Source organism: Xyrauchen texanus, chromosome 22 (genome assembly GCF_025860055.1).
Source record: "Xyrauchen texanus isolate HMW12.3.18 chromosome 22, RBS_HiC_50CHRs, whole genome shotgun sequence".
Lineage (NCBI taxonomy): Eukaryota > Metazoa > Chordata > Actinopteri > Cypriniformes > Catostomidae > Xyrauchen > Xyrauchen texanus.
Window position 1 is genome coordinate 13,887,983 of NC_068297.1, and position 24,371 is coordinate 13,912,353.

A 24,371-nucleotide genomic window follows, 5' to 3' on the forward strand; every position below is an offset into this window, starting at 1 on the left:
GTGGCATTACAAGAAAGACAGTAACGCGCAGAGACCTTCACCCGTATTATTGGAGACCGCCATTGGACCGATAAAAAAATGCCCTTATCAGTATAATGTGCGTAAATATTAGCCAAAATAAGACTTTGCCCCTGAATTTCAGCTAAAACAATAATGACTCTTCCCAATTTATCATTAATCTGTTTGAGAAATTGAAACCACATTGTAGATATTTTGCAGTCATCCTTATCACTGGCCAGGAACTTCAGTGTAAAACGATCTTTCGTCAATGCAAAAGTTTCTTGAAGCAGTGTCACTTCAAAAAACTAACTCCAGCCGCTAGGTGGAACCAACATAAAAAGAAACAAAAATGGCACCCAGCTTCCTCAGACAGCAAGAGAAAGTACAGGGAGTCAATCCACTCAAATGGCTTACTCACTCCAATGTTTTTATGAAGGTCAGTGCTTGCTTGGGGCATAAAAATACTTTGCGGCCAACCTTAAGTCTCTATTATCGGTTTGGCCAGGAACATGAATGCAAAAGCGATCTTCCATTGATGTAAAAGTTTCTTGCATTCCTTGAATTGATCACATTTCTCTCGTCGAACTCGCAAAATCTGGGAACAAGAAAATGTTGCGATTCTTCCAAGAAAGCTTTCCTTTGATCCTCGCGTGACAAGATCTTTATCGGATTATCTCAGGAATTTGGCCAGGATTGATAGGGGCCTGTCTCCCTCAGCTGATCTGCGAGCCGGGACTCTGTGAGCTCACTTGATTTCCATCTTATTGCCTGTTATATAGAGCAGACTCTGGAAGAGCTCGTCTAGGAATTTCACCATACCTCTGCCCTCCACATGCTCAGGAATTCCAACAATTCGGATGTTATTCCATCACTCCTATTCTCAATCTTCAAGCTTTTCAAGAGCATGTTCAAAATCAACTTTGGTCGCGAGCGGATATCAGATAATTCCCTCTCCGATGACTCCAGATAAAACGCTGAATTTCTCCCACTGCACCGTTCAAATCGAGTCCCCGGTCTGCAGGCCCATCAGGGGTTTCAGCTTGAACACTAAAGTGTCTTTAATTATCTCTAGAGCCCGAGGATTTAAATTTTTGGAACATATTGACTTCAAAGAACAAATATGTAGCAGGGTGTATCAAATCTCACAGGAAAATAACACAAAAATAATTAAAAACCAGAAAAGTGTGCAGAGCTGTTCGCTCACACATCCGCTCCTCACATGGCATCACATGACCCCGCCTATATGATAAACTGCTGACTCCAGAGGTAGATCACTTGGTTTTGAAAGAGACACCATGTATTTGGAAGTGATACAAGTGTGGGTGAGAAACAGATCTTTTGGAATTTTTATTTTTTTAAAAGAACATCACTCCTAAAATACGCATTTATATATCATGCTTCGTTCTTGTTTATTCTTCACATTACACAATTGAGATTAAACTTTATGAAAACGTATTTACATATACATCACATATTTCAATGCAAGTGAACCGGTCACATTAAAATAGCCTTATATATTGTTTATAGAGATAGAATTGTGGCATTTTAACATACAAATGTAAAGAGATTTACAATTAGAAAGTAAAAAAGTGAATTCACAAATAAAATTAGATTTGAAAATAAAATTATATATAATTGGCAAATATATTTTTTTCTGTCCAGCATTCAATTGTGAATCGCACGCATATATTGTTGGAACGCTACATGCATTTGTCGATTTTTAAACAAAGCAAGCATCAAGACATGCATACAAATCTACAAATAGGTGGGCTCAAGCCATTCAGAAAACAACCACATTACATGGACAAATAGAGGCACATTCCATCTTCAGGGACGGATTACCGACCAGGCCAATGGGGCCAGTACCCAGGGGCCCTTGACTACCAGGGGGCCCTTGACTGCAGAGGGGTGCCCTGGGCTTTAAGGCTGTGCGATCTAGTTTGTTGATCCACCCCGCTTGAAAACCCTTTTGGGCATGAACAACAAGTAATTTTGTTTCACATAATGTTAATGTGTTTTTTCAAAAGCAGTTGTAGAAGAATGCTGATGCTGGTTAGGGGAGTTCACATGTACCTTGTTGTGGTTTGAGGCTTCAAGGAGGCAGATGTAGGGTTACAAAAGAGGGTATGGATTAGGTCAGCAAACCTAGGTGATCACCTGGCACTTACACTAAATTAACTCTGTTACAGAGCACTTCAGCGGGTCAGCAATCCTCTGCTACTCATGCCACTCCGTTTTAAACATTGAGTCAATGGTTCGATGGTTTGGTCCATATTTTGTATCCAGGCAAACAATATAGAGCACTAGATAGTACCTTTTTTGTAGTCTTCTTTGTTATTTTCTCACTTCAGTGGAGCTCCTGATATCACGCATACACTGGGCAAACTTTCTCCAAACACTAACTCTGTTCACCCCACACTTGTCTCACACTTCTTTTTCACTCACCTGGTGCACACAAATGAGCAGCCATTTTATACTCTTAGGGTTGGGATTGGCGGCGGATCCTTAAAGTGACAGGGCACATTTTCTCTCCGTCACAACTGGAGTGCTTGCATTTTGCTCAAGTTTGTTGTACATGAACATCCTCATTCCACATCATGGTGTACCAGCTGCCTGGGATGGATTCTCAAGGTAAGAGCATTCTGCACAAATGATTGGAAAAAAAAATAACAGTTACACATTAAAAACATCCATTACTATATAGAAAAGAACATGTTACACAAACAAGATTGGGCCATGGAGCTTTGTGATATCTTACCGCCAGTAGCACAAAAGTCCCACTTGATAGAAAAATGTTTTCCATCTTTTTGTGTTGTGGAGCCTTTTATTATTATTATTATTATTATTATTATTATTATTATTATTATTATTATTATTATTGTCCTCCTGTATCTCACAGTCCATATAATTTTAAGTGAAAGTGTAAATAAGTGAATTGTTTTATAGGGTTAACATAATTATTTCTTGTTAACATTGGACTGGTCTGCTATAACATAAATATAAATTCTTTAAAATATTACTTCAATTAATTTTTTAATACATTAACATAAAGTGAAACCAAATAATTGCCATATCAGATATTGCACACTGTGTAATATGGGGTATTTATATACGGTTTGTGCTCCTAAGATCATCCAATATGATTCATATTTTATAAAAATGTAGTGCCTAGTAATGTTTGTTTGGATCTGCCATGTAACATTAAGAGTATAGGTTTTGATGACACATTTTAGTCAAGAAACTTCAAATTAAAGTAGTAGACTCATACAGTCAGCTTGGTTAACTATAAAGCTAATGATCAGGACACTCTACAAATGTGCAATTTTAAGCTGTCGACATATAACAAGAAACACATGTTTATAACTGAGTGAAAATCATACGAACCATAAGTCACAGAAGTCCTCTGATGGCATCTGTTTCTTAAAATTTTGCAGCCTTGGAGCTTAACTGTATGTAATTGATTCCATGCTCATGAGAGCTGTGTGACTCTGGTCCCACCCTGATAGTAAAACGAAGAGCGATCGGTTGAAGATAGAATGTGCTACAATTGGTCCGAATAATGTGGCCATTATCTGATTGGCTTGAGTAGACGATGGGTGGAGTTCACCTATTTGTTGATTTGTGTGCACACCTTGATGCTAGACTTGTTTCAAAATTGACAAATGCATGTAGCAATCCGCAAATGTACAGGAAGCGATCCACAAATAAATGTGCACGATTCACAAATGAATGCTGGACAGATATATTTATAACTATTTTTTTTACTTGAAAATCTCATTTTATTTATTAGTGAATGCACTGTATTTTTGTGAAACTCCTAACATATATATATACCTCATTCTTTTTATTTGTGAATTCATATCATTTTTGAGAAACATATATATTTGTGGATCTCATTCAATTTACTTGTGAACTAACAGTCTATTTGTGAATCTCTTTACATTTGTATGTTAATATGCAACAATTATATCTCCATATCTGTTGATGACCTATTGTAATTTATTGTAGAGTTACCTTCACCCGCCTATCAGTGCACATAATTCTGTTGTACTCTGTATTACTCTTGCACATGTGCAGAGGTGAGAAAATCATGTTATGGCGTAAATGTTGTCACATCTGTGTATGTAATTTCCTTGCGTGGGACAGATGCTCTGCGCGTTCCGCTTTCCACTTTCCTCAAGCCGCAGTAGTGCATGTGAGTGCGTAAAGAAAACATTTATCCTACTTAAGCTGTTATTTTGAGCTAGAGAAAGTTGGCTTTAACTGTTTTTCAGGTGTGCAGATCTGCTAGGGCATCATCAGTTCTCCGTGAAGCGCACAGGTGAATTCAAATAGAGACACCGGTTTCATACCTAATATTTCCAGCCATATTGAACAGGACAACATCGATCTTCTCCTATGTTTGGAACGACCTTTGTAAACATGACGAGTTTGAAGGCGTTTAGTAAAAAAGCCGAGACGTATGGTAAGTAAATCCACTTGAAGTCGTCTCATTGAATAACATATAGCTTTCTTTTCCGGGGTAAACGTGTGCTGTATACAAAGACAAGAGTGATACAGTGATGGAAGTTTCGGGTGTGTTGCTGAAGTATAGAGTGTTTTGTACTAGATTTTCAGTTTTACTAAATACCTCAGATTATGAAAACGACCACAGGTGAATATTATTTGGTAAAGTTTACATTTTAAAGCGCTTGAACAACTCTTGTATTGTGTTGTTTTGTAAGTAGATATAGAGGCAACATAACATACTATCAAATTATTAATACTCATTTATAGACTAACTGTAAATTGCATTAAATCCTTGTTTGTTCGCTCGCAGCATCAAGAGCAACTACACAGTCTGTGTAACACAGATCCAGGTGGACTTCCAATGGCTTTAGGCACTAGTTGTGACGTTGCATGCAGGGATTTGTGTCGTATTACTTAGTATTGTTTTTGCTCGTATTTTATTTCAAAATACTCTTCTAATTAGTAAAGGTGACAGGGTTTATATATACGTATTTATGTGTGAGTTGCTTTTGATAATATATGGGTTGCCATACAGAAAAAGACCTGTGCAGAGGGATTTTGCCCTGCAGGATGTGGTTTACATTTTATTTCCTCAAGTGCAACCTGAGCAAGCAGCTACATGTTCTCTGCATTCCCTTGCTGAGCAGAAACAGTCATGAATAGGTTTAGGCTGCACAGGTTTGTCTACAGTACTGAATGGGTCTTAATGTAGCAAATTGTAAAGAGTCAACACTCTGCATGATTTTACACGGGAAAAGTTCATGCTAGAAATCTAAATAGATATTAAGATTTCATTTTGCATTGTTTCCTCACCTCAAAGTGCTGCCAGAGGACTTGTCATGAACTTAACCTGTGCACACTAGGTACACTGTTCTGATTTAATGCCTGTATCAGAGTATGAAACATGGCAGCATGTTGCTGGTTTTTTCCCAGCTGTGGGTGGGCTTTACATTCAGTAGTCATCATGATTACAGTAAAAGGCATTTTTTTTTCAGTTGACAGGATTTCTATACACGTGGGCTATTAAACACACACACACACACACACACACACACACATACACACACACACACACACACATAAACACATTAGTTTCAAATATAACCACATTACTTAGTTATTTCCATGGAAGACATCTCACCTATGGCTACCAGTGAAATAGAAACTCTGTTAAAGCTTCAGATTCTTTTTACGTGAGAATTCTTGTTCAACGTTGAATTACAAAGAAAGATGTTAAAGATTTCCTGCACTGTGCGACCTGACGTTAAGCTGTCTGCAGCTGAAGTGCCAACTTTCCATTTGATTAAAATCTCAGTTTTTTTCTAAATGACATGTGCATTTTGAGATATCAGCTGCTTTGTGAAGTGTTTCTTTCTGTCCCTCTAGCAAGTCTTTTTATGTGTTTATCTCCTATTTTGAAGACTGCCCCCATCGCTGAATATAAAGTCTGGGGCAAAATGAAATATGAGTGCCCAACACGTCACACATAAAACTCAGAACCTTCAACCAAAATTCTTGGATCTTAACACACCACTAACAAAAACATGGGTTCTGTCTCAGTCTTCTTATTGGCATTGCCAGCAAGTAGGTGCGTCTTTAAGACCAATCCTATACAATCTAGAGGGGGGTTCAATACAATCTATGTAAAATCTTGAATTTCATAAGTCACACCCTTCACTGATAATAGAAATTGTGTAATACCGTGATATTTTCTGAGACCGTTATCATACCATGAAAATCTCATACCGTTGCAACCCTAGGTGGTGCAGCTGTAAATACCTAAAGAATTGATATGTGGGAATCCCAAAATATTTATCCATATTTTCAAAGGATCTCAACCCTCCACTTTCATATAGGTCACAGAGCATATTAATCTTTCTCACGATCCACTCTTGGACTTTTGTCCATACCGAGTGCAAATGCGAGATAACAGGGTATAACTTAACTTCTCCGAATAGTTTGATAAAAAGGCCAAGATATCTGTAAGACCAAGATATTTACACATACTTTGAAGCATCAGTGTTGCTCTAGGGGGCTTCCACACTACTCCTAACATTTGAATTGTAGATGCTTACTTATCAGAATCAGAACCAGCTTTATTGCCAAGTATGCTTACACATACAAGGAATTTGTCTTGGTGACAGGAGCTTCCATAGTACAACAATACAAACAATACCAAAACAGCAGCAAGACATAGGTAATTAAACAAAAAAGAATAAAAAATTAATTATTGTACATATACTTCCATACACTCACCTTCATACATACCCACATACTCACACGTAGTGCAAATCTATTACAATCTGTTATATAAAGAACAAAAATACAGTATATTATGTACAGAGCAATGTAAGTAATGGCAGAAGTGGATATGTTGGATAATATAAATAGACTTAAACTGTGTGTTGCACATAATTATTGCTCAATGGGGTAATTTAATTGTTCATTAGTTGGATAGCCTGAGGGGAAAAACTGTTCCTGTGTCTGACGGTTCAGGTGTTCAGAGCTCTGAAGCGCCGGCCAGAAGGCAACAGTTCAAAAAGATAGTTGGCAGGGTGAGTGGGGTCCAGAGTGATTTTTACAGCCTTTTTCTTCACTCTGGAAGTGTGTAGTCCTTGAAGGGTGGGGAGGGGGCAACCAATAATCCTCTCAGCAGACCGAACTGTCCTTTGTAGTCCTCTGATGTCTGATTTCGTAGCTGCACCAAACCAGACAGTTATTGAAGTGCAGAGGACAGGCTCAATGACTGCTGAGTAGAACTGTTTCAGCAGCACCTGTGGCAGGTTGAACTTCCTCAGCTGGCGAAGGAAGTACAACCTCTGCTGGGCCTTTTTCACAATAGAGTCGCTGTGTATCTCCCACTTCAGGTCCTGTGAGATGGTAGTACCCAGGAACCTGAATGACTCCACTGCTGCCACAGTGCTGTTTAGAATGGTGAGGGGGGACAATGTTGGGGTGTTCCTCCAAGTCCAAAATCATCTCCACCGTTTTCAGCGTGTTCAGCTCCAGGTTGTTTTGACTGCACCAGACAGCCAGCCGTTCGACCTCCTTTCTATATGCAGACTCCTCATCATCTCGGATGAGGCCGATGACAGTGGTGTCGTCTGCAAACTTCAGGAGCTTGACAGAGGGGTCCTTGGTAATGCAGTCATTTGTGTAGAGCGAGAAGAGTAGTGGGGAGAGCACACATCCCTGGGGGGCACCAGTGCTGATGGTACAGGTGGTGGACGAGAATTTTCCCTGCCTCACAAGCTGCTGCCTGTCCGTCAGAAAGCTGGTAATCCACTGACAGGTAGAGGTGGGAACAGGGAGTTGGTTTAACTTAGTCTGGAGTATAGCTGGGATGATTGTGATGAAAGCCGAGCTGAAGTCCACAAAAAGGATCCTTGCTTAAGTCCAGATGTTGCAGGACGTGATGCAATCCCATGTTGACTGCATCATCCACAGACCTGTTTGCTCGATAAGCAAATTGAAGGGGATCCAGAAAGGGTCCAGTGATGTCCTTCAGGTGGGCCAACACCAGTCTCTCAAATGACTTCATGACCACAGATGTCAGGGCGACAGTTCTGTAATCATTAAGTCCTGTGATTTTAGGTTTCTTAGGGACAGGGATAATAACTGAGCGTTTGAAGCAGCATGGGACTACACACTGCTCCAGTGATCTATTGAAGATCTGAGTGAAGATGGGGGCCAATTGGTTAGCATAGGAACGAAGGCATGCTGGTGAGATGCCATCTGGGCCTGGAGCCTTCCTTGACCTTTGCTTCCAAAAGACACGGCACACATCGTCTTCACAGATCTTGAGTGCAGGTTATGTAGCAGGAGGGGGGAGGAGGGGGGTTGCAGGAGGTGTTAATGTTTGTGTGAAATGAAGGACAGAGTGCGTGTGGGGTGTGAAATTGGGCCTTTCGATTCTGCAATAGAACACATTCAGGTCGTCAGCCAGTCGTTGGTCCACCACAGGGTTTGGGGTAGGATTCCTGTAATTAGTAAGTTGTTTCAGGCCACTCAACTCTTGATGCAGGGTCGTTAGCTGAAAACTTGTTTTTCAGCTTCTCAGAGTAACTTCTTTTAGCCACTCTGATTTCCTTATTCAGTGTGTTCCTGGCCTGATTATACAAGACTCGATCCCCACCCCTGTAAGCATCCTCTTTGGCATGACAAAGCTGTCTGAGTTTACCTGTAAACCATGATTTATCATTGTTGAATGATAAAAATGTCCTAGTAGGGATGCACATACCCTCACAGAAACTGATGTATGATGTAACAGTATTTGTGAGCTCATCCACGTCTGTAGCTGCAGCTTCAAAAACACTCCAATCAGTGCAGTCAAAGCAGGCTTGTAGTTCCAGCTCTGCTTAAGTGGTCCATCTCCTTACAGTCCTTACAACTGCCTTTGATGACTTTAATTTCTGCCTGTTGGTCGGGAGAAGATGTACCAGACTGTGATCAGAGAGTCCCAAAGCTGTATGTGGGACAGAGCGATATGCATCCTTTAATGTTGTATAGCAGTGATCCAATATATTCCTGTCTCTGGTGGGGCATGTAATGTGCTGTCTGTATTTGGGCAGTTCGCGTGTGAGATTTGTTTTGTTAAAGTCCCCAAGAATAATAATAACTGAGTCCGGGTATTGTTGTTCTGTGTCTGTGATTTGATCAGCCAGCTGTTGCAGTGCTATGTTCCCAGACGAGTTTGGAGGAATGTAAACACTCACCAGAATAAACGAAGAAAACTCTTGCGGCGAGTAGAACGGCTTACTGTTAATAAAGAGTGCTTCCAGATTAGGACAGCACATCCTCTTTAACGTTGTTACATCTGTGCACCAACTTTCGTTGTTGTAAAAGCATGTTCCACCGCCTCTCGTTTTCCCCGTTAACTCCGCGATGCGATCCGCTCTGAACAGCTGAAAGCCCGTCAGATGTAAGGCGCTGTCCGGAATGGCTTCACTCAGCCAGGTTTCAGTGAAGCACAGTGCAGCAGAGTTTGAAAAGTCCTTATTAGTATGTGTGAGATGTATTTCGTCAGTTTTGTTGGGAAGAGAGCGGAGATTCGCGAGATGAATGCTCGGCAGCGCTGTTCGAACGCCGCGCTGACGGAGTTTAAACAGCGCGCCAGCTCGTCTCCCTCGCCTGCGTCTCGTAGCGCGTCTAAACAACACAGCCGCGCCTCCAAATAAAATGTCCAGCAAAACGTCTGAATATTCAAAAACCGGGAAAAGATTATCTGGTATGTGCTGTCCCTGGTAAAACTGACTGGTAAAAATTACTAAACACAGGACAAACAAACAAAAACAACAAAAGAATTGGAGAGCTCCACACGGAGGCGGCCATCTGCGGCACCATCGTAGATGGTTTTTTTATCAGTTTAATGACTCCCCTGCTCTTACTTGAGCCAGCAATAAAGAAAACATGTCCACCCCAAATTTTCAGCTTCCTGTGGGGAAATATGTGTTTCTTGAAGAAACACTATATCATATTTCTTTGCTTTTAAGAAGAGAAATAACCTTCTTTCTTTTTATGGGGTGCCCCAAGCCATTCACATTCAACATGGAGAGAGACAATCCAATCATATTAACATTTGACATTTTCACATATTAGAAAAATAGATTGTGTGTCAAAAATGAAATTATATAGACCACATTCCAACATTAGTGCAACAATCAAACTCCAAACTTCCTCCCGAACCAAACTAAAATAGGAGGCATAAGCACAAAGAACATGCAGATTCATCCACAACACTGTCCCAAAGGAGTGTCACTACTACACAAAACAACTAATGCCGCTAGGTGGAATCAGCACAAAAAGAAACAAAAAAGGTGCTCAGTTTCCTTGGACGGTCAAGTGAATTTTCAGTGAGTAGGTCCACTTGGCTGCAACATGAGTATCACAAAATAACTTACTCAGTCCATTGACTTTATGAGGGACAGCGCTCGCTTAGCATCTATTCTCAATTTGGACATCAGTGCTTAAGCAACCTTCCATTGATGTAAGAGTTTCTTGCATTCCTTGAAACAATCACGTTTCTCTAGTTGAATTCGCAAAGTCTGGGAACAAGAAAATACTGTGGTTCTTCCAAGAAAGACTTCCTTTACTCACCTTGCATAACACAAGATCTTTATCAGATGCTCTCAGAAATTTGTCCAGAATTGATTGTCTCCCTCTGCGGTTCACTGAGCCGGAACACTGTGAGCTCGCTCTATTTCCAGCTTATGGCCTGTTATGTCGAGCAGACTCGTGAAGAGCCCATCTAGGAATTTCCCCATATCCGACCTTCTTCATCCTCAGGAATTCCAACAGTTCGGATGTTATTCCACAGGTTATGGTTTTCCAAGTCCTCCAACCTCTCCCAGACGTGCTCCAAATCTACCTTGGACACTAGCGGATTAGCAGCTAATTCCCTCTCCAATGACTCCAGATAATCGGAATTTTATCTCCATGGCAGTGATCAATCAACATATTACAGCAAGATCCTCCAAGTCCGCAATGACCTTTGTCAGCATTGTTCAACCATTCTCGCTGAATTTTCCTCACTTATCCGGCCAAATCGGCTCCCGGGCTTGCAGCCTGCTGCTCAGGGGCATCGGCTTGAGCACGTAAGAGTCTCCAGAGCCCGAGGATTTTGAATTCTTTGACATATTATCTTCCTAGAACAGTTAAGGATCAGAGTGTGTTGAATCTCACTGGTTTATGACATAAAAAGTATTAAAACTAGCAAAGTGCACAGAGATCGCGTTCACGCATCCGAACTTCGCATGGCGTCACGTGACTCTGCATCAAGATTTTGAGTATAATGCATGAGTGGTGCAGTGCTGAATGGTGCATTTATGTTTCTTTAATGTCATATTGGAGCTTGACAGCAATAGCTTTGACACACAATAACACACAATGGAATTGGAAAATGCTCTTCATTAATGCACTAATGACTAAGAGAGTGATAATTTCACTTCTCGGGATGTGAACTTTAATGTGTAACTTAAACCATGCCTTTTCACCTTGCAGTGGCATCTGTAGTTGTACGGCCATATGCATTGTGCGTACATAGGCTCTTCTACTGACATTTACTCTTAGAATATTTACTCTCAGTATATTTCAACAATCATGAAGTGTGTCCCGTATTTCTGTTGGCTATTTAAAAAAAATTGCGATGCCCAATTTGCAAATTAATTAGGGCCCAAGCCTTGAAAAGGCAAGGCCCTATTGTTTTCGTTAGGATGACTATGATTATTATTTTTTTTACGACTATTGGGGCACTTTTGGGGCTCTTAACGTGCTCGAAAACTCTTGAAACTTTGCACACGGGTCAGAACCCGAGGCCATTAGGGCCGGGCTGAAGCTGGTACCGGGGCGTGGCAGGGGGGCTCGACGGCGCCCCCTGGAATGGGGTCCGAAAACTTGGTCCATAAATCAAACACGCTTGCATGTAATAATATGAAACTCGGTACACATATAGATCTCATCGTTTCATATATCCTTCATACTTTTACTTTTTACCTCAGCCCAACAGGAAATTGTCTATTTAGGGTTTTTTGGAAAACGCATGCAATGTATTTTGAAATACTCCTCCTGGAGAATTCCACCAATCGCCACGAAACTCGGTCAGCATAAAGTCAAGACATTGAGGATGAAAAATTCCCGGCGGAATTTTGATATGTCGAACGGTTTGGCCGTGGCGAGGAAACGAAATGATGGCGTGAAAAGAGAAACAGGAAGTGTGTTATAACTTCTGCATACATTAATTGATCTCGATGAAACTTCAGCAGTGTGTTCGCTGTAACAGACCGATCGCATGGATGTGACTATTGTGAGTCAAAGTTATAGCGCCACCAACTGGCAGAAGGAAGTGTGTCACTTTCAAAATGCTTTGAAATCACCCTCTTATTTTTACCCGATTTACTTAAAACTTTTGGTGTGTAATGTAAACACACGGCAGATGTAGACATGGGAAAGGATTATTGATATCTTGGATACTGTTGCCGCGGCAATGCTTCAAACTCGAATATTCTTTTTTGATGCTTTTGAGACTCTTAGCATACTTGAAATTTCATGAAACTCGACAGACACATCACATTTATTAGCCAATAGACATGTGCAAAGTTTCAGAAACGGGCGTGGTGCAGGGGCTCAGTAGCGCCACCTTTTGACAAAAGTGAGGGGGTTGGTTTTATACTTTGACCCACAGTCACAAAACTCAGAAATTATATTGATCTCATCGAGCCGGACAACTTTCTAATTTACAGTCATTAGCTCAGACCAACAGAAAGTCAGATATTTTGGTTTGAATGTGGATTTTTTGGAGAATTTTCTCTGCCTCTCTCACTGACCCTACGTCTCTCTGTGTCTGGGGGGAGGGGGCTGATTTTGCTGATGAGTGAAATGCTTTTATTTTTGTTTTCAAGGTTTTGGGGGCCCTTAACGTGCTCGAAAACTCTTGAAACTTTGCACACGGGTCGGAACCCGCGGCCATCAGGGCTGGGCCGAAGATGGTACCCGGGCGTGGCAGGGGGGCTCGACAGCGCCCCCTGGAATGGGATTCGAACACTTGTCCGTATATCAAACACGCTTGCATGTAATAATATGAAAGTCTGTACACTTGTAGATCTCATTGGGCCGAACAACTTTCGTGCTCTAAGTTTTACGCCAGCCCAACAGGAAGTCGGCTATTATGGGTTGTTTGGAAACACATGCTCTGGAATTATATATATTTCTCCTAGAGAATGAATCCAATTGCCACCAAACTCGGTCGGCATGAAGTCAAGACATTGAGGATGCTACATTCCGGACGGATTTTTGATATCTCGAACGGTTTGGCCGTGGCGAGGAAATTGATTTAGGACTAAAAAGGACACATGAAGTGTGTTATAACTTAGTTAGTTCTATCTACAGTTACAAAACTCGGCGTGTATATTGTTCTCGTCAAGCTGAACAACTTTCTAATTTACAGTCATTAGCTCCGACCAACAGAAAGTCAGATATTGTGGTTTGAATGTGGATTTCTCTGAATTTTTCTCTCTCTGACAGACAGACCTGCGATTCTGTGTGTGTGTGTGTGTGTGTGTGTGGGAGGGGAGGGAGGGGAGGGGAGGGAGAGGGATTTCTCTGTTGGGTAAGATTTGCATTAAGATATTGTTTTTCAAGGTTTCTGGGACTTTTGGGGCCCTTAACGTACTCAAAAACTCTTGAAACTTTGCACACAGGTCAGAACCCGCGGCCATCGGGGCCGGGCTGAAGCTGGTACCGGGCGTGGCAGGGGGCTCGACAGCGCCCCTTGAATGGGGTCTGAAAACTTGGTCCATATATCAAACATGCTTGCATGTAATAATATGAAACTTCGGTACACTTCTATATCTCATCGGGCCGAACAACTTTCGTGCTCTAAGTTTTACGCCAGCCCAACAGGAAGTCGGATATTATGGGTTGTTTGGAAACACATGCTCTGGAATTATATATATTCCTCCTAGAGAATTAATCCAATCGCCACCAAACTCGGTCAGCATGAAGTCAAGACATTGAGGATGCTACATTGCAGACGGATTTTTGATATCTCTAACGTTTTGGCCGTGGTGAGGAAATTAATTTATGACTAAAAAAGGACACATGAAGTGTGTTATAACTTAGTTCTATCTACAGTTACAAAACTCGGCGTGTATATTGTTCTCGTCAAGCCGAACAACTTTCTAATTTACAGTCATTAGCTCCGACCAACAGACAGTCAGATATTTTGGTTTGAATGTGGAACACATTGCAAATTAATCTTTGAAGCTCCAGAAAGCACATAAAGGCAGCATAAAAGCAATCCATACTCCATTGGTATAATTCATAATTCCCGCAGTGTACTTGCTTGTTATATTAGCTACTACAAAATATATAAATACATTTACTATCTTAACTTTAATGATGTACTTAACATAATGATAAATAATCTTAAAATATTATATTGTATGCTATGTATTGTGAATACACCCATGTTAAACATAAAAATGTACTTCCATTGCATATCATAGGAACACATAAGCGTAAATTATAATTACATTAATAAACCTGTACAAAGACCTCCAGATAAATACTGGCCTTCTGGATTAACACATTTAAGTGCTGCAAAAGATATTGACCTATGACATAAAAAATTATTCTACATTTGAATTACCTCATAGATGTGACTATTGTGGTTCACGGTCATAGGCCCTGTCCCAAATAGGGATGGGCAATATGGCCAAAAAAATTTATCACGATAATTTCAGGGATTTATTACGATAACGATACAAATGACTGATAAATTATTTTCTTCTGTAAAATATCAGATTATGTTATGTTTAAGTTGTGTTCCAGTGACTGTGCTGAAAAACATCACACAACAACAATTACACAATAATAATAATTCAAATCAATTACAAGTTTAAAATGTAAACACAGATTCTTCATTTATTTATACTCTCATGGTGGAAAAATAGTGCAAAGCAAACAGCAAAAGTAACAATCACCAACCATGTCTTCAGTTGTGTTTCAAAATTACAACAGAGTACAACTGCAAATAAATCCTGATAAAGTAAAGAAGTTCAGAGTGAAACACACTCTTACCCGGATTTCCACCAACTGCGGATCGGCTCCGCTGCGTGTCGGATCCGTGCTCTGCCGTCCTTCAATACCAGATACGGATTTGTTGCGGAGCGGCTGCGTTCCGCCATGCTTGTTTTCACTCCGCACAGAGAATGTCCGCACGTGAACAGTGAATCGCGCGTCGCGCACAAAACTACGTCATCAACTAGACTTATCATTATTATCGTGAGGAGACACATTTTTATCGTGAGGAGAATTTTCAACGATATATCGCAAAGCGATAAGATATCGCCCATCCCTAGTCCCAAATGGCACACTTCATATGAATTTTCAGTCTTGTGTACATATTTCATGTGTCCGTTAACTCCATGAGACCGTAGGGTGTGTCATTTTTCATTTTAGATATCAGAAGGGTGCTCGCGCATACTTTGTGGTTGATATGTGCCCTCGATGCGCACTTTTGAAGAGCCCACACTGATGCAAGCTCTACAGCACACATCTTCTCGACGGTCAAAGCGAGGTTACGTTTTTGCCCATCGTGCACAGCAACCCTAAAGGCACGGGGGTGGCGGTGCCACCGGCTTGGGCCCGCCATCGCTGCTTGCAGCTATATTAATTATTTTGAGTTGGTTATTTTCAATGAATTGGCCAAACGGTCTGAATCCATTCATGATCCAGTATATCCAGTTAGGATGCTCTCTCATCAAATTCACACAGAAAAACAGTATCGGGATATTTATGAACACCGAGAACAAAAGGCGCTGGATACAGTGGAACTTTACCTACAATCAACTGAATCAAAAGATGGTCTTTTTGAGAGGTAATTTTGTGAAACTTCAGCTTGTTGTGAACAAGAGGATGTTCAAACAGAACGTGTTTTTGCATCCATTAGTGCTGTTTTTCGGTCATTTCCCAGGTAATAATAATAATAATTTGCTAGATGGATGACTTTTGACAACTGCGTCACGTTCACTGTTTTTAGCATCTCTCATGGGAGCACTGCTGTGTCAATTAAAAAGAACTTCAACTGATAAAAACACATCTCGAGACACTGCATTCTGCTCTATTCGATGTGGCGCACTTTGCTTTTTTAGCGCAAAAACATGTCTGTTCTGAACGGTTACTGGTAGAAATGCTTTAGCAAATAGTTACATGAATGCTACTCATGCTCGAGAAAATACAAAAAAATGCTCCTCTACTGGATTTTAAAGTAACAATTTTTGTTAAAGTTCTCGTCCTTTTATCTTTCTATATTTAGGGGTGGGCATTTTTTAAGAATTTTCTAGTCAATTACTCTAATCCACAAAAAAAATAGTAACCGATTACTCGTAAATTAAAATAACAAATAAAAAAATAAAAAGTATGACACATACATAAAATGTATATTTTGTTTTATTCACAAACGTTACCAAGAGTGGTTTCAAAATAAGCTAACTTTAACTAAATATGCTTTTCTTTTTGGAAAATAAAAATTAGCAATATACATTCATAAAAATTTTTTAAATGAGCTTATAAACCAATATTGATGCCATTTGGTTAATGCACATATATAAACTAGTCTAAATAAATTTCACATGATATTTTACAAAACAAATATAATTTTAAATGCACTCTGTTATACTGGTCTGATAAGCTTCCGAGTCCCTCGTACCGTTCACCTTTTCTTTCCACAACAAAAGCAGATCCTTGTCCATTGGTAGACGTGACTCTATCAATAACAGAATACCAATACAATATAATTTAATAAGACAAGTATTGTCACAATTGATGTTACATTTGGCCATAGACATCATAATTCCTTCTGTCTTCCAACGTCTCGATGACACGTGCCCAAAGTGCCCCCCAGTGGACTCAATTCTAACGGTCCATTTTGGTGAGAGATTCAGAGGGAAAGTAGTATATAATCATGCCGACAGCTTGCAAGTGCACAAAGGGAAGTCAGTATGCATTATTCAAGTAGTGTTTTAATAGTCGACTCGCTGGTGCAGAACTATTACTCAATTAGTCGATTGCTCGTGCACATCCCTAGTTTAAACAGTGTAGACAATTTTTTATTTTATCTAAGAATCCCCTAAAGGTTCCCCATGAATATATGCTAATCTTAAGTTCTTTATAATGTAATGATTATAATGTAACACAGTTTGTTATTGTTTACATCCTTGAAATTGTCTTTAACTTCTAAAGAAACAATTAAAGAAACTTTTTATTATTCACATATTTTTTTCATATTATTTTTATGTTTAATAAAGTATATTACATTGTTTACTGAGGCTGTAGATTGTAATTTAAAAATAAAGTGTCTTCAATTTAACTCAAACACAAGTCGCGTAAAATGTTCCTCTGCAAGCTGCTTGCAATTTCAGGTTTCAACCACGGATGCCGCTAGAGGGCCCAAGGTTCCTTAGTGCAACATTTATGTAGGATAGGGGCAGAGATCTTCTATACTGAGATAAAAACCTCAGTGGTTTTACCATGGGAGAGAACATAACAGTCAACTAGTATGTTGTTATGATAGTAAGTCACCATTTGTGGGAAAAAAAGTTACACATTACATATTTATTCACAAATGTTTTGAATGGGGCTCCATCACCTGTACCATGAAAGGTGGGCCAACAAATGAGAGATTTCACCCTTTCCAAACCAATATTGATTCAGTTTTACAGTATTGGTACTGAATCCATCAAAGTACTTTATCTGTGGAGGCCAGATCTGCTCAAACAAACAGAAGCAGGCTCAACTCCATTTCTTTTTGCTATGTGTTGTTTCCTTAATTGTCATACTGTTCTGGGGAGTTGTTTTTGTGAACTGTTCATATTTTGTATAAAGTGCTTTTATTATTAGTAGTAATTTTTTCTACTGAAAAGCTAATAACAGCTGCTATTTATCTTGTAACCTTGGACTTCCAAACTATATATATGTATATATATATATGTATATGTGTGTATTCAGAAAACTTTTGGTAGCATTTCAGTGCTTCTCGGTATGATTCAGTCTAACATTTATTTGCACAAGTCAACACGATGTAGTGTTTTTCCTCATGATTTCTACTACACTGTTTCACTTGTTTTGTCTTTAGCAGGGAGAATGTCCTCTGAACCAGTGGAGGACACAGACCCCAGCAGTTTCATTACAGAGATGGTATGGTGTTTTTATCTTTCCAAAACAAACCGCTAATAACCAAAGATTTTGGATGAATAACGTTAGGGTAATACCCTGTGTGATACCCAGGTGACTCATAGTATTTGTTTTTGGTTTTGCTTTGTTATGACACACTACATGAGTTGTAAACATTGTTGCCTTTAATATCGTGATCAAACATCACAGAAGATGTTGGTTAGACATGATTTTCATACATGATATGAAAATAGATATGAAGCTTTCTTATTATATCTTGTGGATAGGGGAGCAAGCTTTGAAACACACACTCTTTCCTTGTTATGTGAAGCCTTCCACTAATTCTCAGGGTTCTAGCATGTTCTGTGTTTTTCTCATTTATTCACACATCTGAAAGTTTAATTTCACTCCTTTCCCATACCGTACACACCATCTCTCTTCAAATCTGTCCCTACACGCAGAAAAAGGAACAAAGGTCTATTGTTTTCCTTTAAGATTGCTGAAGTCTTGTCTTTCAAGTTTGAACTTTGCTATGGTTGTCTTCACTGATGTCTCTTCTGTCTGCTCTTGTTTCAGTCTCTGAGGTCGAACTACCCTGTTCAGGTCACTAATCCACAAGGTATTAGGGGTATACATTGTTGTATTTACATTGTTGCTGTTTATATTGTTAGTGATGGATGTCTATAGTGTTTGTAGTGGTTTTCTGATATACTGATGAGCTATTAGTTTATAAGACTTGTTGAACTGTTCTGTTATGATGTCAGTTTGTAGGCCATGCCAGAAGGCTAAATTGCCATGGTTCCTTGTGGAAAATGCAATGGGCTTTTAGAGTAGCAGTTTCTGATTTCTAAGTAAAGTGAACATTACATAAAGAGACTTTCCTATTTTGTTCTATAACATAAATTGTGCACAGTCATACATTAAATGTGAATTTTGAAACCATTTTGTTTTTAAAAGATGCTAACAACTAGCTGCATAATGGTTACTGCATGATGGATTTAAATAAGATGGAGATCGCCATATGGCCATATGCGGTTTCCAAACCGCAAAAGGCTTTATTCGCAATGACCACTTCAGTCAGGACTGTTAAAGTGCAAATAAAAAGTCATTTAATCCTTCATATGCAACCATAAAATATGGCTGGTTAAAAATATTTTTTTAGAAATGGAGTGCACCTCATATGAGGTGGATAAACAATGCAGATTCCTAAAAATCATTATAGCTTACAGTCAAATATATTCCTAAATGAACAATTTAAAAGGGGTTTTGTTTCTTTGCTTAAAATTTTATTTTTCCATAGTATGGTTGATATTTCCATGGCATTGTGTTATTCTAAAAACCCATTGGAAATTCCACAAAAAACACATTGACTCAAATGCAAATTCTCTGCTTGGTTTTAACAAACTAAACATTAATTAGTTGTTAATGTTAATTAGTTCAGTTGCTCTATTCATCTGTCTAGACATTCGTTTTTGAGAAGTTGGGAATAAGGTCTGTTTACTTTGCGATGAATGTTTTTTGTCTGTCAGCAAGTATTTAATCAATGCTGATGATCTCAGTTTACACATTGAGTAGGGTAACCTTTTGGCCAGCCTCCACATTTTCTATATAATAGTATTCAAAGACATGACAGCATAAAGTTCATAAATATCAGCAGATGTTTCCATAGAAATGTGACACCTGATTCTTTTCAGATTCTGTGACACTGAAGCTCAGCTCTGTTCCCCCTGATTACTTGACTCCACCAGCAGACAGGATACAACAGGTGAGTCATCAACTGCCCTTTTAGTCATCTAAGAACATTTATTTCTTTACATCTTCAGTGAGACTGAGAAATTAAATGCATCCGGTCAATTTCTAACATCATTTGCTGATGTCACATACCAATTTCCGACAACAAGCTTATTTATAGATAAGCCACATGCTGTATGTTCTACTGATTCTTGAGCAGTTCTTGGTGTGTGTAGGATATATGTGGTTTTTGTGTAAAGGCGTTTGAAATAAATGTATTCCCCTCCTCAGGGCAGAGAGGTTATTCCCCTTAAAGCATTTGACAAGTTAGATCCCGCTGCGTTTTCATCAGGGTGTTGTGAATTCACTTTTACTGTCCCAATAACTTTATTTAATGTGTTTATAAGTGTTTAACTTCAACAAAAAAAGTAGAATAAAAACATAACCTTAAGTAAAGAACAACAGAGACTTCAACTGATTTCAACATACTATCATCAACAAATTTTAATCAAAAGTTGTATATGTTAACATTAGTTAATGCATTTGAATGTGTTGAATATTTTTATGAATAATACATATCCTTAGACATCTTTCCTTTTGTCACCTAGCCTGTGGAAAATGATGGAAGCAAATTTATTCCATCGGCTACTGTTTCATCAGGTACGTGTCATTGACCTCTGAGCCAACTGTAAAACACTACCATAACTACACTACAGATTTGTCATCACATAATGGACACAATGCTATAGGAATGCATCAATATGGACATTTTGGCTATTACTGATGGCCACTACGCAAAATATATTTGTTGCAGCCAATAAACTATATTGTTTTTAAACTTTTTTTTTTTTTTTTTTTTACAGGATTCACACTAAAATGTAAATGTTAATTAATAAAATAAAATTAATTTCAAAAGAAATCAGTGGTCAGAAAATTATTAGGTACAGCAAGCAATATGATGCATGATTCTTGTCATAAAAGAAAAGTATACTGTCTGAATTGGCTTCCATTATTAGTGTAATCAGAATGGTCATTAATTTATTGTGCAAGTTAATATATGTTAAATGTTTGCCTGTGCCTCTGTTTGGTATTAATATACACATTCATTTAGGAAATTTGTAGACATTAAATGTTGTCATAATTTTTGCTTTTATTTTCCAACTCTTTAGACTTCAGCAAAGAACATACACCCTTGTGCTTGTGTTCTGCCCCTCCTCCCAAAATCAGCGACTTGATGAACGATGAAGACCTTTTGTACACCCTGAGACTGAAGCTTGACCCAACTCACTGCACTGTAAAAAACTGGAAGAACTTTGCGAGTCGCTGGGGGATGAGTTACGATGAGCTTACGCTTTTAGAGCAGCGCACACACGGATCTACCTACCACAGCCCTACTCAAGAGTTCCTACTTCGCTACAACCAGAAACCTGTTAAGGAGCTCACCGAACTCTGCCAGCTTTACCAGCGCATCGACGTTCTAAGATTGCTCCAGAGATGGATGGAAAACGACTGGCCTTCGCGCTGGCAGAAGGCCCATTAAAAGGGGCTCAGTGAGAACAATAACTAGACTTCAACGCAGCAAAGTTTTTGTAGAATCTGAAATTAATGACTTCAGGGATGGACGGTGAGTCAGAACACACACTACTAAGCAGTGGTGGTGTCTGGATATTGTTTACACTGTTGTAAATGGTTGTAAGACCTTCATCGACTCATCAGTTACATTGGTTGCATCAACTCATTTCATCACTCCAGATTTCAGTATTTTTTATGATGTCACATTCTTGAAATGGAGGTAGTATCTATGTGGTTGGAAGGGATGACAAACAAATACAACAGTGGCATCAAAGCACTGGAAAGGCCACACATCTGGAAATTCTTTGTTGGTCTGGTCATAATGGACATGTATGGCATTTCATTTATATTTGCTGTAAATGACAATAGTCATTTCATCTTTACTTCTGGCGTCACCGTGATTGTTAGGGTTGTCTCTTGAAGTGTTATAAGTCCTTAAATGAGTCATTACACTCAAAATCCAAATTAGTTTTGAGACAGTTTCACCATTAGTGTTGCCTGACCTTCTATAATGACCTGTGACTAAATCTCAAGGGAGCGGTTAGTGTCGTGCCTGGAAAGGATTCTCAAGACTGAATGGTTGATAATCAGGATATTTCAGTGCTAAATTAATGTAATAATTTTGTGACATTTTCTCTCAGTTTCTCATTGTAACAAATCCTAAAATGTATTAAATCCAAAGATAAAAGCAGATTAGAGGTAGTTTTATAAGATGCGATACATTTTTCTTTACTTGGATTGTTCATCATTTCCCAGATGGTATTAGTGCATTGTCATTTTGATGTCGATTGTGAGTCACATGTACAAAATCAGTTCCTGAAGGGTCCCATTTCAAAGCAACATAAGACAACAGAGTTAATAGGGTATAAAAATGTATGTTAAGGTTAAACTCTTGGCATAGATTTGATTTAAATATAGTCTTGAAGTTATAGGGTACAGGAAGATCTGTGCAGGAAACCTGATTATTGATTAATTTTGGCCCTCATTCATAAAATATAAACAGATCGAATTTCTGAGAACATTTTTGTAAATTGGTAAATGCAACATTTTATGTAAGAATGTTTTTTTTTTTACAAAAGATTTAATTAATTGCTTGTGTTTCATGAATGTGGCCCATTGTGTGTTACGGGTTCTTGAAGGGGCTAGTTAAACATTAAGATTTCCAAGTTTTGGAAAACATAAAAGGGCTCTATTTTCTCGAGTGTGCAAAGCGCAGCACTATGCGCAGTGACTGTGCTACGTCTTATCCCAATATCGTGAGAGTGCAAATTCAAAGTGCAATTTCCATGCCAGCTCAAAGTTCAAGTGGGTGGGAGTGATTATGCTATCTGTGGGTGTATTGTATGTCAATCAAGTGGCGCAAAGCGCAATTTGCTATTTTCCTGAGAGATAGATCGTTGCGCTGAGACGTTTCAAAAGTAGTTCTGTTTTCAGCGCAAAGTCCAAACTCGGTTCCTGCATTTGCCATTTCCACCGGCTGGTGGTAATAAAGTTAATGTCCAAACTCTTAAAATATAGTGGAACATCAAATTATGTCTGTGACTAGTTGTAGGTGTCTTGTGAAAGAAATATTTATGATATTTGTGTTAAACCTCCTATAGGTCATGGTTTATGTTTTAATTATCATTATTATTGTTTATATTCATAATTAATCTAATTATAATAACTATAATTATGATCCCATTTTTATTGATATTTTACCACCTGTTGTCATAGGGTGATTTTTAAATTACTAATTTTTATGCTGCTAGTGAAAGAAGTTGTTTGGTTTTGGTATATTATTATTTTATTTAGATTTTTTTTGTGTTTCATTAAATTAATGAAATCTTTTTTTTAAATCAAAATCAACCCATAGAAGTGCTTGCCGATACAATTACTTTAATACTAGCCATGATTTGTGTGTCAGTAGATGAAAATTGTTAATAATACTTACATTACTTGCGGTCCCTATAATTTAATGCAGCGTACATCCAAATCCTGAAGAGAATACAATTTTCTGTATTGTGTCTATATTATTCTAATTCATTGAATGCAGTCAGTTTACACTACCAACTTCTTATGAATATGCTGTCTTTGTTTGTCACTGGTGCTTAACAGAGAATGGACTGTAGGCTATAGTAGGATGCAGACAGTGCAATAACCGGAGAAGAACCTCAGAATTAAATTGAATTTGACCCAGCCCAATAGCGCTTTTTGCGTGCGATTTCACCAAACCCACTTATTGCTAGACTTGGCACATGCTTAAATGAAAATATCCAAGCTTCATTGCCATGCCCACTGAATTTGCACTTATGGCATAGTGCTGCGCTTAGCATTAGCGCTCTTAAAATAGGGCCCATAATGTCATGTACAATGTAAAACTTTGTATCCATACAGTCAATTACCCATTGCACTGCTCACTGAGCACTTAAATTGTTTGGTTTGAATGGCACTTATATTTTATTTTTTGAATTTTATATAGTTTCAGCATTGATCTCTAATGACTTTTAAGGAAGGAGCAGTAAACATGCTGTATAACTGCACAGAACATTGGATCTGGAACTTGATCTGACTTTCTTAAATAGTGCAACTCTGATAGTATCAAAATGTAGGGAGTTGGTGGTCAAAGTACCACATATATGAAGTTTAAACATTTGTGGTCAAATGCCATTTAAAAGTATAGGTAGTAAGTACCTCTTCTGAGCTTTTTTAAAAAGCCAAAGTTTTTAGTATGTTTGGTGTTCTGCTGTACTTTACCCACCATTTCGTTCCCTGTGCCTTTAAATTACAGAAAGCCATATTATTTGTTATGAATTGTGGGCTCTCTCTGTTTAAAAATAAAATTTTACATGCAGAGTATTTGAATATTTGTTTTATATATCTGTATTTTTTCATTAACTATAGGCCATGCT

The 24,371-nt window shown here is 38.7% G+C and overlaps 1 protein-coding gene across 2 annotated transcripts; it reads left to right on the forward strand.

Moving 5' to 3' along the window:
* The first annotated feature begins 4,057 nt into the window (after positions 1 to 4,057).
* On the forward strand, positions 4,058 to 24,310 carry LOC127662568 (ectodysplasin-A receptor-associated adapter protein-like). 2 transcript variants are annotated; one of them, XM_052153812.1, is made up of 7 exons: positions 4,058 to 4,195; positions 4,275 to 4,465; positions 18,140 to 18,201; positions 18,754 to 18,796; positions 19,872 to 19,942; positions 20,517 to 20,568; positions 21,078 to 24,310. In XM_052153812.1, exons 2-7 carry the CDS (start codon positions 4,399 to 4,401, stop codon positions 21,446 to 21,448), a joined length of 666 nt encoding a protein of 221 aa, XP_052009772.1. In that variant the 5' UTR covers positions 4,058 to 4,195; positions 4,275 to 4,398; the 3' UTR covers positions 21,449 to 24,310. The 2 variants fall into 2 exon arrangements, with proteins under 2 accessions (XP_052009772.1, XP_052009771.1); XM_052153811.1 differs by having other exon boundaries at positions 4,058 to 4,465.
* Positions 24,311 to 24,371: the final 61 nt, after the last annotated feature.

Excerpts from the sequence above, each read along its gene's own strand:
- LOC127662568 (XM_052153811.1), top strand. The coding sequence starts at position 4,399 with ATGTTTGGAACGACCTTTGTAAACATGACGAGTTTGAAGGCGTTTAGT. Across the intron at positions 18,797-19,871 it reads TCAGGTCACTAATCCACAAG|ATTCTGTGACACTGAAGCTC; the intron begins GTATTAGGGGTA and ends GATTCTTTTCAG. Across the intron at positions 19,943-20,516 it reads CAGCAGACAGGATACAACAG|CCTGTGGAAAATGATGGAAG; the intron begins GTGAGTCATCAA and ends TTTGTCACCTAG.